Source organism: Amblyraja radiata, chromosome 7, assembly GCF_010909765.2.
Source record: "Amblyraja radiata isolate CabotCenter1 chromosome 7, sAmbRad1.1.pri, whole genome shotgun sequence".
NCBI classification, from domain to species: domain Eukaryota; kingdom Metazoa; phylum Chordata; class Chondrichthyes; order Rajiformes; family Rajidae; genus Amblyraja; species Amblyraja radiata.
Window position 1 is genome coordinate 12,760,779 of NC_045962.1, and position 16,383 is coordinate 12,777,161.

Below are 16,383 nucleotides of genomic sequence, written 5' to 3' on the forward strand. Positions count from 1 at the left end.
TTCGCTTGGGTAGTTTACACCCCAGCGGTATGAACATTGACTTCCCCAATTTCACGCAGTCCTTGCTTTCTCCCTCTTTCCCCTCCCCTTCCCAGCTCTCCCTCAGCCTATTGTCTCCGACTCTTCCTTTCTTCTTCCCGCCCCCCCACCCCCACATCAGTCTGAAGAAGGGTCTCGACCCGAAACGTCACCTATTCCTTCGCTGCATAGATGCTGCCTCACCCGCTGAGTTTCTCCAGCATTTTTGTCTACCTTCGATCTTTCCAGCATCTGCAGTTCCTTTTTAAACATAACTTTAATGATCTAGGTGATTGCGATAGCTGAACAATAGGTTGAATATAGATACGCTCTACGGTTTGAACTATCTGGAGTGAAAGCACAAATCATAATTCAACTAATACATTAATTGGAATTGTTGGGATGAATGTTCCCCACTGATCATTCTGCTTTTTATTTTCCATGTGCCAGGACTGGTTCGAAATTGGAGCTCCTCCCATCTTCTGGTTGTCAGGTTTTTTCTTCACGCAAGCATTTTTGACAGGGGGACAGCAAAATTATGCCAGAAAATATACCATTCCCATCGATCTGCTCACATTTGATTATGAAGTGCTGGAGGACCGGAATTACATGTATCCACCAGAAGATGGTAAGTGAAACACAACATTTGTCCCTAAGATTTTCGTGAGATCTACACATGTAAATTCCGGTCTAGACTTTTACCCCCTTAGCCTGGTTTAGTCAAACTCTGGTTCCAAAACCTTACTTTATTGAAGAACAAACTGCAGGAACGGTTGCCGATCCACTCACGCAAGACAACAATATCTCATGCAAACAGAACAGAAGTCACAATCAACCGACACACCCCAAATAATTACCCACCCTCTTATACCCTTCCAAACAAAGGGCGTGACATTACTTGGGGGAGGCAACCCCTACTAACCAATCACACATATCAATCACATTATGCAGTTATTGATAGTTCCCTAACCCAATTACAAAGTATCCCATTACAATGTTTCTACAGAAGCTTCTGGAAGGAAGTCAACTAAGTAATGCAACATTTTCCCTGGTAGTATGAACAATTTAAACAAGGCTTCACACTTCAGCCAATCATCAAACAGCAGCACAAACACCTTGCAACATTATTAACAACACCTTTTCACACCCCCTTCTATAACCAAAACCCACTATGCATTTGCAGACCTTCTTTTCTCTTTCTGCAAACCCTCATACATTTTATGAAAGTAAAGACATCTGGATCTCTCTTTATCATAAACTTCCACCTGGGGTCCAGACTCCTTGGAGCCATGACTCTCAGCTTGCAACTTTCGCAGAAAGAGGCTAAGCAGGGCCTGCAAATGCAAAGATCCTCCATTTTGGGACCTCTTTAATTTAGCCAATATTAACATTCATCCATTTTATCATTTATGATAACTCTCATCATTAATGATAACCAAAACACAATAATGATTACTTTACTATACTATATTACTTTACTTTTCTAATAAGAAGAGGATGATGTGTTTTCCCAGAATTTCATCAAGCTTCCTGAGTTTACATGGGCGTAGCTTAATAATTTCCGTCTGAGGAGCCTTCACCTCCCGAGTTTTTGTGGGCATGAATCCCCTCCATCCATCTTGATAAGTCCGCCTGTTACTGACTCGTTGCAGAGTATAAAGTTCCCAAGAGAATCTGGAGTAAAGCAAGTTAACAGCCTACAACCCCACTGATGCTCTTAAAGTGGTGAAGATGCACCCATGCATTCTTGCCCTCTACTTTCACGGCCGTTGGGATCGTTAGGAGTACCTGGTATGGTCCTTCCCAGCGAACCTCCAACCCTTTCCTTACCCAGTTCTTTACAAGAACTGTCTCGAGGCTCCACTTTAGTCAAAGTTGTCAACAAATGCACTTCGTTATATGCTGCTCTTACTCTACAATGGGATTCTTTTAACGCTGGAGTCAAAGCAGAATGTAGTCGGTCATCTCCGCAGTCATATGATGGAAATTTATAACTTTCATTGCATTCTGGTTCCAAGATGTTCTTGGGGGTCTACCATGAACAATTGCAGATGGAGTCAGTCTCGATTTCCCTGCAGGCGAGACTCGCAACTGAAATAAAGCTGTGGGAAGTCATTTAATCCAACCAATTCTAGTCTCTGCCTTCAATTTAGCCAATTTAGTTTTAAGGGTCCGATTTTCCCTTTCTACAAGTCCAGCAGCTTGTGGTCGATAAGCACAGTGCAATTGCTGCTGGATGCCCAGCTGTTCACATAATTTTTATTAATTTGTTCCAATAATATCCCTCAATACCACCAAATTGATCAAAAAGGCGCAGCAGCGCCTTTACTTCCTGAGGAGGCTCAAGAAAGCTCACCTGTCCCCCCAGATCCTGAGCAACTTTTACCGCTGTACCATCGAAAGCATCCTGACCACCTGCTTCACGGTATGGTACAGCAGTTGCACCGCAGCTGACAGGAAGGCACTACAACGGGTGGTGAAAACCGCTCAGCACATCATCGGTGCCCCGCTCCCTGCCATGGATGCCCTCCACCGAAAACGGTGTCTGAGATTCAAGATTCAAGAAGTTTATTGCCATGTCAACAAGTTGATAGGAATGTGTCTTGGTTCGCTCTCAGACAGATACAATACAGTACAACACAACCACCACATACACCACAATAAATAATACAGACAATACCGTACGAAGGACAATATATACAGGAAGGACAGTACCCAGCAGCGTCATGTTAAGCGTAAGTGCAAGTGCAAAAGAAAGTGCAGAGTGATTAGTGCAAATTCAAATATCTGATGGCTTGGAGGTAGGCGCTGTCTCTGAAGCGAGATGTTTTACTTTTAATGCTTCTATATCTCCTTCCTGATGGGAGAAGATTAAAGAGGTAATGTGCCGGGTGAAAGTGGTCTGCTATGATTTTTTTGGCCTTTCTGGTGAGTCTTGTTGAGTAAAGTGATGTCACTGAGGGAAGTCTGCCGGGAGATGGGCCGGGAAAATCATCAAGGACCCCTCCCACCCTAACCATGGACTGTTTGCCCTCCTCCATTCAGGGAGGCGGTACAGGAGCCTCAGGTCTCGCACAAGCAGGATGAGGAACAGCTTTTTCAATAACAGTATTACACTGCTGAACTCGGAGTCCCGTCGCTAGATATCTTTAGTCTCTCCCATTTGTATACAGTATTTGCCTATGTACCAGTTTTGTTTTCTAATCCATCCACATTCCACACATTGTTAACCAGTACTCTTTTACTCTATTGTATGCTTATTCTGTATTTTTATTTTCTACTTCTACTATCTTGCACTATGACTATGACCAGATGCTAAACTGCATTTCGTTATACCTATACTTGTATCTGTGCAATGACAATAAAGTTGAATTGAATTGAATTGAAAAAAGATATGAACCATTATCTAAACTAAGTCGAATAAGGATGCCAAATCTAGGGATAAATTTTATTTTAACTCCTTGATAACAGTGGCTTTATTATCAAGGGTTGGGTACGTTTTGATCTACCGGCCGAATGCATCGACTTTGACAAACACGTAACTATAACCTTGGCACCTCCTCTAATTTGATGTAATCCTTCTATAATATTTTTAACAGACCCATAGGCAATAGTAGTTCTTTCTTTTCACTAGGTACACAAAAATGCTGGAGAAACTCAGTGGGTGCAGCAGCATCTATGGAGCGAAGGAAATAGGCAACGTTTCGGGCCTAAACCCTTCTTCAGACTTCTTTTCACTAGCCTACTCCTGCAACTAAATAACCTCCTGGGTGGTTAGCATCAACTTCTCCGAGGGGGACTTGTTATTCAAACTTCTAGTCTGCCTCATCATTCTTTTTTGTACCACCCTCCTACGTTCCCAGGGTATTTCTTTCACTGTCAGATCAGCACAGCGATTCTTGATATCTGTTCGGGTATGTCCTCTTGTGTGCATTCACATCTCATAGCAGAAATTTGTCTGGGTAGCATTAAGGCCTTCAATAAATCTGTCACCAATTGTTTGTTTGATATTTGAGTTCCTGTTGAAGCCAGAAATCTCCTATTTTCATATCATTGTCTAAAATCATGCACTACTCCAAATGCGTATCGAAAAACTGTGTAAACATTTATCCTCAAATTTTCCAATAATGCAATCCCAAATTATAGTAAATAATTCAGCCTATTGTGCTGAATAGGGTGGCTTCTACATTTCTCCCATCCTAATTAATAATTACATACCCAGACAATTTCTCTCCTCATGGTTCGATAGATGAACTTTCATCTACATACAAAGTCATATCCAGGTCCTCTATGGGTGCATCTCTTAAGTCCTGTCTCACAGATGTCCTCTCCTTGATGATCACTAAACAGTCCTGTACCACTTCTGACTGCTCTTCTGGGAGTGAGACAATGCTGACATATGCTGAGTTAATTTATGTACAGTGCCTAAATCAAAGTTTTCAATTATTTCCGAGATAGATCCCATACTATTCTGGTGCGCCGTTGTTAAGCGCTAGGTGTTGGAGCTGTTCCAATTATGCTGCCACTGGATATGAGCTATGTCCTACAATTTCCTGCTAGAGGGTCAAATTTGCAGCCGGCTGTAAACTATTATACATGGCAGTTAGAATTCAGTATTCAGTATTCAGTATTTACTTTAATGTCATTTTAACTGAGTACTTACATACACAGATGAAACGAAAAATTGTTTCTCAATCAGTTCCCGTCAGTGCAGTTAATAAAAACAGAATAAATACATATAGCTTTAAAAATTAAAATTAAAAATTACAATTACCATATCTAAAATAGGCCTAAAAATTGAAATAAAAACAGACATTCAGACCGAACAGTGGCTTTACTTTGACAGGTGCCTAGCTGTCAAAGTATGGGCGAGGTTAGATGTGTTGGTGTATGATGTATGGGGAGGGGACACAGTCCGTTAACCAGTCTTATTGCCTGTGGGAAGAAGCTGTGTAGAATCCTGCTGGTTTTGCAGCTGATGCTCCTGTACCTCTTCCCAGATGGCAGAATGGAGAAGATGTGGTGTGATGGATGATAGGGGTCCTTAATAATGGAGATGGCTCTGCTGATGCTCCGCTTCTGCTAGATCTCCAACAGGAAAGGGAGTGGGGCACCAATGATCCTACTGGCTGTCTTCACTACCCTGTTGAGTTGGTTTTACTCATGCCTTGCAGCTCCCAAACCAGGAAGTGATGCCATAGGTCAATATACTCTCGATGGTGCCCCAGTAGAAGGTCCTTAGATTAACAGTAGGGAGACCTGCTTTTCTTAGTCTCCGGAGAGGGTGGAGCCGCTGCTGAGCTCTTTTGATCACTGCTGTGGTGTTGTTCGTTGAGGTCAGGTCATCCGCCAGGTGATGTCCCAAGAACTTCACACTGCTGACCCTCTCCACAGCAGCACCATCAATATGGAGCGGAGTGTGATGGTGTTTTCCAGCCCTCCTGAAATCGATCATCATTTCCTTTGTCTTTTCCACGTTGAGGGTGAGATTGTGAGATCTGCACCACTCTGTAAGCAGCTCCACCTCCATCCTGCATGCCGACTCATTGTTGTCACTGATGAGACCCACCACTGTTGTGTCATCAGCGAACTTGTTGATATAATTATTGCTGAGTCTGGCAGTACAGTCATGAGTAAGCAGACTGAACAGCAGGGGGCTCAGGACACAGCCTTGGGGTGAGCCAGTGCTCACTGCGATGGTTCTTGATGTCCGACTGCCCACCCTGACTGTCTGTTGCCGCTGCGCCAGTTGCAAGTGCCAGTGTCCACCTTCAACAGCTTCAGCTTCTCCACCAGCTGCTGTGGGATGATTGTGTTAAAAGCGGAGCTGAAGTCTATAAGAGGATCCTGGCATAGGTGTTCTTCCGGTCGACATGTGATAGTTGGAGGTTGAGTGTTGTAGAGACTGCGTCCTCTGTGGATCAGTTGGCTCTGTAAGCGAACTGCAGTGGGTCCAGTTTGGCAGGGAGATAGTTTTTGATGTGCTGCATGACCAGCCGCTCAAAACACTTCATTAATATGGGTGTGAGTGCTACTGGACGAAAGTCATTGAGACAGGCTGGGTTGGGTTTCTTCGGGATGGGAATGATGGTGGCACTTTTGAGACAGTTGGGCACTACTGCCTGGCTGAGTGAGATGTTAAAAATGTCGGCAGACATCTTTTAGTTGCTCTGCACAGTCCCTTAAAATGCGTCCAGGGTGCAGAGTGGGTGTCCCCTGGCTACAGAGCTATGTCCATTCCCATGTTTTTGTGTCAGACTTGAGGTAGTCCATTCAGACAAACAACGCAGTAGAGCTAGAAGCTTGTACAATGATCTTTCCAAAGTTGGAGCCTGCCTCAGTGATCTCTTTTAATCTTTGGAGGATTCCTGTACCTTCTTAATTCACTGAGACTCGATTCATCTTCTTCACTGGTATGAAGTGTTAACTCCTTAATTTCTCTGAGTTAAGATGTTAGCAGGGTTTGGCATTAGCGCATGTATGGAGCAGCTTTACAACTAAGTTAATTGCTGTTAGATTTTGTACCAGTCTATATTGGCCTTCTTCTTCCGGTTTCGGAACTGCAAGAGTAGGGATGTTACTGTGAGGAGCAACCTCTATAGTTCTTATAGATTGACTGGCAGTCTTATTCTGGCATTCCACGAATCAATCTGTCAATGCTGTTGATAGCCTGTGGTCTTCTTGGATATTAAAGGAAAAGTATTATCTCTCTCTGGGGAGCTACTTGGATGGGATTGATGTTCTACCTGAGCTGTGCCTTCTGCCCATTCTTGAGGTTGATACTCGTATACCTCACTCCCCAGATGATGACGTAGGTAGGTAACACTGTCCTGGAGGCCTACTAGAACTCAACAACATTTTAATTAGATACATTTTGCTCTATGATTGTTCGGGTCTGCCATGAACTGTCCTTTCCACCATTGCTCCTGGGTCTCTTGCACTTGCCGGATAATTTTCTTTAATCTTACTGGTACCTCAGTGTATTCTGCAGCTCCATCCTTTCCTTCAACTAGTTTGAACAACATTTTGATTTCCTCCAACATTTTGATTTCCCACTTCGTTCTCTCACATCACTAACAGTTACTTTCTTTCCCTTCTTAGTTTCTTTATTACTTTTTGTTTGTTCTTCTCATACTCTGCTCTATTCTGTCTTCTCGATGGGCACTCCCTGCTCCAGTGACCTACTCCTCCACAAGTACAGCACTGTCCCCTTATTCGTACATTCTTATTCGTATAAGTACAGTCCCCTTATTCAATGTCTTCTACAATTTGGTCCCAATAAAGTTGGCTCTAAGGCAGGTATATTATTGTAATAACGATCTAAATACTCTGGCTCTCTAATTTCTCCCATTCCATTCTTTGCTAACATTTGAGGACTCGATGGTCCTGAGTCAGAGCTTGGCGCCTCCTTTTTAACCACGTACCCTGTTTTTGTTTTTAATGCAGGCTGACCTTCCTGCTTTTTGACATCTTTCCAGTGGTATCTTACCGCTCTGGCCATCTGACTGGGACTATTTTCCAACCAGTCCATATTATTAGTTTTAATCAATTCAGCCACATTAGTTGGAAGGCAGTTCAGTAAGGTTGCACAGTACTCAGGAGAATTTGTCCTATTCCTGAAATTCAGATCCCCTGTTTGATCCATGTATAACTCAGAAACCTTTTCCAAGAATTCATCTACTCCCTCTCCCTTTTTCGGTCTCACATCCAGAATCTTTGAGATATCTGTAGGCTTCAGAAGAGTATTGGCAAGTGCAGTTAAAACTGCATCTTCCCTCTTTCTACCATCAGTAATTATCTGTCTGAAGAAGGGTTTCGGCCCGAAACGTTGCCTATTTCCCTCGCTCCATAGATGCTGTTGCACCCGCTGAGTTTCTCCAGCATTTTTGTCTACCTTAGATTTTCCAGCATCTAATAATAATAATAATTTTTATTGTCATTGCACATAAGTGCAACGAGATTTAGGTATGCAGCTTCCATCCGATGTCATAACTTAAATCTATCTATCTTCTATCTATCTATAAAACTCTCGTGCCATCCGTCCGGCTGCCGTCCGTCCGGCTGCCTTTCTGCCTTTTGATTCGTTGACTTTCTGCCTTTTGATTTGTTGACGGCTGCTCCTTCCTATCAGCTTCCAACACACTTCGACACAGCTTCCAACACACTTCGAAACAAACTTGCAAGACAGGAACACTCTGAACCTTTCACTGCTGCAGCAGGCAGGGGAGGTGCAATTGAGGGAGGCAGGGGAGTGCTGGAATCTTACATTTGGGAACGGCTTCAGTTCCATTGGAGGAGACGAGTGCATGGTGGAATATTGGGTTGGGGGATCACACCATTGGGGGAACGGGTCTGCACTTGGTCTAGTATACTATTAAAACTCTCGTGCCATCCGATCGGCTGCCGTCCGGCTGCCTGTCTGCCTTTTGATTCGTTGACTTTCTGCCTTTTGATTTGTTCTTCGTTGACTTTCTGCCTTTTGATTTGTTGACGGCTGCTCCTTCCTATCAGCTTCCAACACACTTCGAAACAAACTTGCAAGACAGGAACACTCTGAACCTTTCACTGCTGCAGCAGGCAGGGGAGGTGCAATTGGATTTTTTTTTAAATCCACTGCTGAGGGAGGCAGGGGAGTGCTGGAATCTTACATTTGGGAACGGCTTCAGTTCCATTGGAGGAGACGAGTGCATGGTGGAATATTGGGTTGGGGGATCACACCATTGGGGGAGCAGACCCAACGGGTCTGCACTTGGTCTAGTCTATATTTAAAACTGTGTGGCTGCCGCCTGCCGTCCGGCGTCCGTCCGGCTGCCTTTCTGCCTTTTGATTCGTTCCATCCTGTGATGTCACAATGCCCAATGCTCACAGATGTCCAATCGGAATGGATCCATTTACATATGCCTTTGCACCAGCCCCAGCCCCAGCCAGATTCCCACCCCGCAACCGTGCTTTGGAGGAACAGACCCAATAGACCCAGGTGGTTAGTGTGACGCCGCACCCCCCACCCCGTCATCACGTGTGTGGGAATAGAGAAAGAGGATTGGGAGTGAAAGGGAATGGGGAACAGATGGACTGTCCCTACCCCTCCCCCTTCCACTCTCCCTCCCCACTATTTCCTGTCTCTCCCCCCACCCCTCTCCCCCTCCCTCCACAGTTATAGCCCTCCCTCCCCTACCACATCCCTCACCCCCCACCTCCCCCACACCTCTCTCCCCTCCCCATCCCTCTCTCCCCCTCCCCATCCCTCTCTCCATCTCCCTCCTCCTCCCACCCCCTTCCCTCTCTCCCCCACCCCCCTTCCCTCCCCCACCCCTTTCCCTCTCTCCCCCACCCACTTCCCTCACCCCTCTCCCCCTCCCTCCACACACTTACCCCTCCCTCCCCTACCCCATCTCCCTCCCCTCACTCCCCATCCCTCACTCCCCTCCCCCACATCTCTCTCCCCCTCCCCATCCCTCTCTCCCCCACCCCCATCCCTCTCTCCTCCCCTCTCCATCTCCCTCTCCTCACCCCTCTCCCTCTCCCATCCCTCTCTCCCCCACCCCCCTTCTCTCTACCCCACCCCCTTCCCTCTCTCCCCCGCCCCCTTCCCCTACCCCTCTTCCACCACTCCCCCTCCCCCTCCCTCCCCACTCTTCCCATCCCTCTACCCCAACCCCTTCCCTCTCCCCATTCTTCCCCCTCCTTCCCACTCTTCCCCCTCTACCCCTTACCCATCTCCCTCCTCGCCTCCCTCCCCCTCCCCCACACCTCTCTCCCCACCCCTCTCTCCTCCCCCTCTCCATCTCCCTCTCCTCCCCCTCCTCCTCCCACCCCCTTCCCTCTCTCCCCTTGCCCCCTACCCCCCTGTCCCTCTTCCGCTGCTCCCCTGTCCCTCTTCCACCACTCCCGCTGCCCCTCTCCCCCTCCCTCCCTCCCCACTCTCTACCCTCTCTCCCCCACCCCTCTCCCCCTCCCATCCCATTCTTCCCCGCCACCCTACCACTCTCCCCCTCCCTTCACCCTCTCCTTCCTCCTTCCCGTTCCTACGCCTCCTCCTCCCTCCTCCTCCCTCTCTCCCCTTCCCCCACCCCTCCCTCCCCATTCTTTCACTTATCTCCCCCCACCCATCTCCCTCCCCACTCTACCCCCGCTCTCCGCCTCCCTCCACACACTTCCCCCTCTCTCCCCCCTACCCCTCTCCCCCTCCCTCCACTCTTCCCCCTTTCCCTCCTCCCTCCCTTCCATCCTCCCCTCCCTCTCTCCTCTCTCCCCCTCTTTCCCCCCACCCCCACATTCTCTCAACCCCTCCCGCACCCCTCTCTCCTCCTCCCTTTCCCCCCTCTCTCCCCTCTCCTCCCCTCCCACCCATCTCCTCCCCTCCCACCCCAACGTCCACCCCTCTCTCCCCCCACCTCTCCCTCCAACCCATCTCTGCCTCTTCCACCACTCTCCCTACCCCTCTGCCCCTCTTCCGCACTCTTACCCTCCCCTCTCCCTCACCACTATTTCCCCTCTCTCCCCCCTACCCCTCTCCCCCTCCCATCCCACTCATCCCCCACCCCCTACCACTCCACCCCTCTCTCCACACTCTTCCCCCTCTCCCCTTCCCCTTCTTACTCCTCCTTCCCCTCCCTCCTCCCTCTCCCCTTCCCCAACCCCTCTCCTCCCCTCCCCCACCCCACTCTCATCCTCCCCTTCCCCCCTCTCTCCCCCCCTCTCCATCTCCCTCTCTCCTCACCCCTCTCCCTCCTTCCCTCCCACCCCTCTCCCTCCTTCCCTCCCACCCCCTCTCTCCCCCCTCTCCCACCCCTCTTCACCCCCATCTCCTCCCCACCCCCTTCCCCTCTCTCTTGCACCACTCCCCGCTACCCCTCTCCCACCCACTACCCCGCTTTGCTCTCCCTCCCAAATCTCTCCCATTTCCTCCTCCCCCTCTCCCCTCCCACCCCGTCTCCCCCTCCGCCCACCTGTGTGTTTGGGGGGTGGTTAGTGTGAGTGTGATGCCGCAGCCCCCCCCCCCCCCCCCGCAAACGCGCGTTGGGGAAACAGACCCAACGGGTCTGCACTTGGTTTAGCAACTAATAAAATGTAGATTTACATACCCCGAGAAACATGTTTGTAAAAAGAACATTACAATAAAACAGTTCAAACAGACTAAATCTGCAGTTCCTTCTTAAACAATCAGTAATTATCTGTTGTATCACAGCCCATAGATCTCGGGAGTCTGCATGATACACATGCATTGTAGTTCGTAAGTAATCTACAAAGGAAGCAGGTGATTTCTTTCTGTCAGGGATGTTGCTTAACACTGCCATCAGAATTTTTGCCATTTCGGGATCTCCTTCGATGTCTCCAGCTATTGTCTCACCCTCAGATATGTCTTCCTCTTCATTAGGGGGAGTACGGTACTTTCTAAACGACTCTCTCTGATCTCTCGCTACTCGTCTAATCCGTCTAGGCTTGGGCTCGCAAAAATACTCTGGTGGTTGTACTATTCCTTTAAATTCTTTGTCCTTAACTACTGGAGCTATCTTTTTTGTTTTACTCCTGGTACCCTGAGCTACTGGACTGTCTGTCATCAGTGGAGCAGTCGGGGTTAAGGAATCCTGTACTTGCGTTACTGCTGTTTGTAAAGCAGGCTTTATTGTGGAATCTGCAGGTGGTGTTTAAGGTGCTGCAGGCTCTGAGTGTCGGTTGTGTGCACAAGCTATACAATGTGTGAGTGGAGCCCAGGGAACGCAAGAGGAATATGGTGGAGGCTGCAAACTTCTTCTAATTTTAACACTCTTTCAAATATTCGTCTTCTCCCCCTTCGAAATCAATGCCAACCATCGGGTCCTTAAGCTCTAAGTTTACAGGTGCCAGTTTCCCTTCAGGAGATCTATCTCTTTCCTGTTCCTTATGCTTTCTTATATATACACACCCTTCTCCCCTGGTGCCTGGAGGTCAATAGACAATAAACAATAGGTGCAGGAGTAGGCCATTTGGCCCTTCGAGCCAGCACCGCCATTCAATGTGATCATGGCTGATCATCCCCAATCAGTACCCTGTTCCTGCCTTCTCCCCATATCCCCTGACTCCACTATTTTTAAGAGCCTTATCTAGCTCTCTCGAAAGCATCCAGAGAACTGCCTCCACCGCCCTCTGAGGCAGAGAATTCCACAGGTCGATTTACTTCATCATCTTTCAGTTCTATCCCAAGCTTTGAAGTTGCTTCTTTCCAACTTGCCATCCTCGCAGCCTCTCCATTCACCCTCCGCTCCTCACACTGTTCTCCACAATCCCATCAACTCCCTCGCTGCCTAACTGTTGCTACATTGCCAAATCCCACAATCCCCTAGGCTATTAAACTCGTTCCCAAACAATGGCCAAAGGTTTTCCAACACACTAGTAAGTCTCTCGCAGATAAGTCTTTCACAAAACAAAGGCAAAATTCCTAACACCTAGCTGGTCTCCCACACAAGTCTATCTTCTTTCAAACGGGTACCCAAGAACCAGTCACACAAATCCTACATACACAGAGATCCACACAGGCTTTTTAAAGCGGAGAACACACTTCGACTCCAGGCAGGATCACCTTCTCCAAAGACCAAGCAAACACAATACAGCAGCAAATTACCTGCACTTAAACAATTGGATTCAACAAGAACAAATACAGTTGTAACACAAGAGCAAAAACACACTCAAACAAGAAATAATACAGCTTATAATTATAATGCATAAACACACTGTAATATAAAATGGAAGCATTCAATTGCAATCCTCTAAGGTAAATCACACTTTTTTAAATTACACTAGATCACACAATTCAAGCAAACAGTTCTAACAGTACAAGAGCAGAATTAGTTACATTACCAGAACTAAATCAGTTATATTGCAAGAACAGAATCCCACCGAATTCAAGTCTGCCTTCTCCCTCCCCCTATCCCCCTCCTCTCCTTCCCCCTTTTTCTCTCCCCCCACTCCCCCTCTCCCTTCTCCCCTCCCTCTCCCCCTTTCCTTCCCCCTCTCCTCTCCTCTCTCCCCCCCTCTCCCTCTCTCTGCCCCACTCTCTCTGCCCCTCGAGATGGGGTTAAATGAGCCAATGAATAATATTAATATAATATCAAGGGGGTTGGTTAGTGTGTGTGTGAGCTGCAGGCTGCCCCCCCCCCCCCCCCCCCCCTCCCAACCCACAGACAGAGCACCCTTGGTCCTCGCCTTTAACCTCACCAAGCTCCACATCCAACATATCACCTCTTTCCATTCCTTTCAGCTCCAATGTGATCCCACCACTTGCCATGTCTCCCCCTCTCCGCTCCCTTCCATTTCTGCTTTCCTCAGGGACATCTCTCTTCATGACCTCCTAAACCCATCTTCCTTTCCCACCCATTTGCAGGCAGGTGGGACTAGTGTAGCTGGGACAGGTTGGCCAGTGTGGGCAAGTTGGGTCGAAGGGCCTGTTTCCACACTGTATCGCTCTAACACCCTTCCCTGTTCCCTGGCATTTTCCCTGCAACCATTGGCGGTGTAACATATATCCCTTCATATCGTCCCTCACCGACACCCAGAGACGTAAACAGCCCCTCCAAATGTGGAAGAGATTCAGCTGCACCTCTTCTAACCTGCTCTATTGTATTCTGTACTTGAGATATAGAGAATCCAACTGTAGATGAAGCTGTGGCGCCTTCACGCCCACGTTGGTTTTGCATACAGCCTGTCACCGCTGGCGTCTCGCCAGCAGCCTCAGGGGAAGGTCCAGCCACAAGTGCTCAGTAACAACTCCATGGCCAGACGCACTCATTGGTCTTATCTACACACGGGTTATGATTGGTGAGAATGTGGGTAAAAGGGGCTTCTGGAATAAACGTGACACAAGGTGTCCGGCTCAGCTAAGTGTCGTTTGTTCTTTGCTTTATTTGAGTTATTTCTTTAAATTGTCGTGGGATTCAGTAGATTCTACAAAGGCACTATTTTAAAGATCACCTGGGCTCCGCATGCAACAGCATCTCAAGCTTCTGGCTGTGTCATTTAACTCTTCCACACTGACCAGTCCTTTGTTGCTATGGTGAGGCCAAATACAGACAGGTAGAACAACTCGTATTGCATACGTTTGAATTGTTTGAATTGGATGAATTGAGGTATTTTCAGACAAGCCACACCAGTGCTTCATTCCACACATACTCAAGGTGTTCCCACGGTTTCTTCACCTGTCTGAATTCCCCTCACTTGGCTCCATTTGTCCACCCCCCCCATCATTTTGTTGCACTTATCGCCTATCAGCTCTCCATTGTACTGCGAGATACTGGCAATGTTTCCTCTTCCCTCTCAGGCTTGATGCAGAGCCTCGACCTGAAACATGGACTTCACCTTTTTACATCCGCAGATGCTGATTTCACCTACAGTCCTTCCAGCTACCATTGAACTTCTTTCCAATTACCAACCAAAGGGTTCAACTTTACCTTAATTTATGGGGGGTGGGGGGGGGAAGGGGGAAACTACCTTTCAGGGTCCCTACCTGGTCGGAGAGGCGGCTTTTCTCCGGGCTGCAGCTTCGACCCGTCCTCGCGGCCTACCAGCGGGCCTGGAGCGGCGTTTCCTATCGGGGACCGGCCAGAACCTCGGCTTCGGCGGCGGCACAGCGCTGGAGCGCTATCGCGGAGCGGGCGATGCCTTGCCTGGGTCGCTGCGCTGGAGCTCCGGTGAGCTGAGACCGCCGGGTAAAACATCGCGGAGCTGCGGGTCTGAGGAGCGGCCAGCTGCGGGCGGCGGCGCTGAGCTCTACACCGGGAGCCTGGGATCTCTCGATGAGATCGCCAGTTGTGGAGCTGCAACCGGCGCGGCCTTGTTGGCTTCGGAAGCCGCGGCCTCCAGTGCGGAAGCGGCCGTTCCAGGGTCCCCAAGCCGCTGGGAGGACTCTCCCGACGCCGGAGCAACATCACCCGGCGAGAACGGCCTGGAACATCGGGCCTCCGTAGAGGCAACTGTGGAGGCCTCAATGGGCCCGACTATGGGTGAACTGGGGTTGAGGACTGGACTTTGTGCCTTCCCTCATGGTGGGAGCCATTGTGGGGGAATGTTCTTTGTCTTTAAGAATCTTATTGGTGTTATGTATGTATTCTTTTTTTGTGTGCTGCAAAATGGCAAAAAGCATTTCACTTCATTACACCTGGGTGTATGTGAATGTGACTAATAAAATACCTTTGACCTTTGATATACATCGATTCATGTATTTAGGGTGGGGAGGGGGTGATTTGCAGGCCATGTTTACTCTTTACAGGTCAATTTAAAATCATGACCACAAATTCAGTCCTGAAAACATTCTGCCAAAACATCTTTTTCAAACCATGAATGAAAACAGTTCAAAAATAGAACAAGCCATGGGATTTCATTCACTCACTGTCAATTTCTCTATTGAAAATACTGTAGTTCCCTATATGGGACTTCAGTATTTTCAATTCCCTGATTTAGTTCCTTCTTATTGTTTAAACTGATCTCATCTCCATCTACTTGCAACTTTATATTCGTAAAACCTTGAGTTATTCTCTTACAACTTCCTTGGAAACTCCGCTGGGTGGGAATTGAGAGATTTAAAATGGCTCTGCTGGTAGATATTACAGAATCTTCTGGAGATCTGAGATTCAATGAAGCTTTAGTGTGAACAAGGAAAGAAGCAATGCCAAAGGGCAGCGGAGAGAGGACAGTTGGAATATTGTGTCTACTTTGGCTATGTGATTTTAGGAAAGTAGGCAGAACAGACAGAAGAGGTGCGAAGGGAAACTAGGTGATCTCAGAAGAACAAGTAATTGCAAATATTCAGGCAAGAGTTCCCCCAGATTCAGGGATAGTTTCTTTCCAGCTGTTGTCAGGTAATTGAGCCATCCTAACACCAACTGAAGAACGGTCCTGACTTCCCATCTACCTCATTGGAGACCCTTGGACTGTCTTTAATCAGACTTTACTGGACTTTATCTTGCACTAAATGTTATTCCCTTTATCCTGTCTCTGTACACCATCTTTCCGCTGACTTGAAAGCATGTACCAAATAGCTTTTCACTGCACACTTGACCATAAACTAAACTGACTAAACTAAGTAACCGCCTAACAACATTGAGGGATTTTGCTAGACTCTTGGGATCAACCTTGTCTTTAACAGGTTTTAGCCCATCAGCATCTACCTTCAGATTGAATTCTGAGCTTTTTCCAAGGTATATTTAGATCACTTCACTTTCAGGTTGCTCCCTTTTCAATTGCTTAGTGTAACCTCGGCTTTAGTTGTGGCATTAAGGAGATCAACAGACAATTGTAAATGCCTTGCACACCATTCCCCCCCCCCCCCCATCTTTTTAAGTATTTTGGACACCATACTGCAAGTCATTGTGAAAGGGTGACCTCTAACATTAG

The 16,383-nt window shown here is 47.7% G+C and overlaps 1 protein-coding gene across 1 annotated transcript in view; it reads left to right on the forward strand.

Annotated features, from left to right (window-relative positions):
- Positions 1-16,383, forward strand: part of dnah7 (dynein axonemal heavy chain 7) — a 234,157-nt gene that overhangs the window by 215,605 nt on the left and 2,169 nt on the right. The window contains exon 62 of the mRNA XM_033023735.1: positions 469-646. Within this exon, the coding sequence (XP_032879626.1) occupies positions 469-646 (178 nt within the window). The remainder of the gene's footprint in view (positions 1-468; positions 647-16,383) is intronic.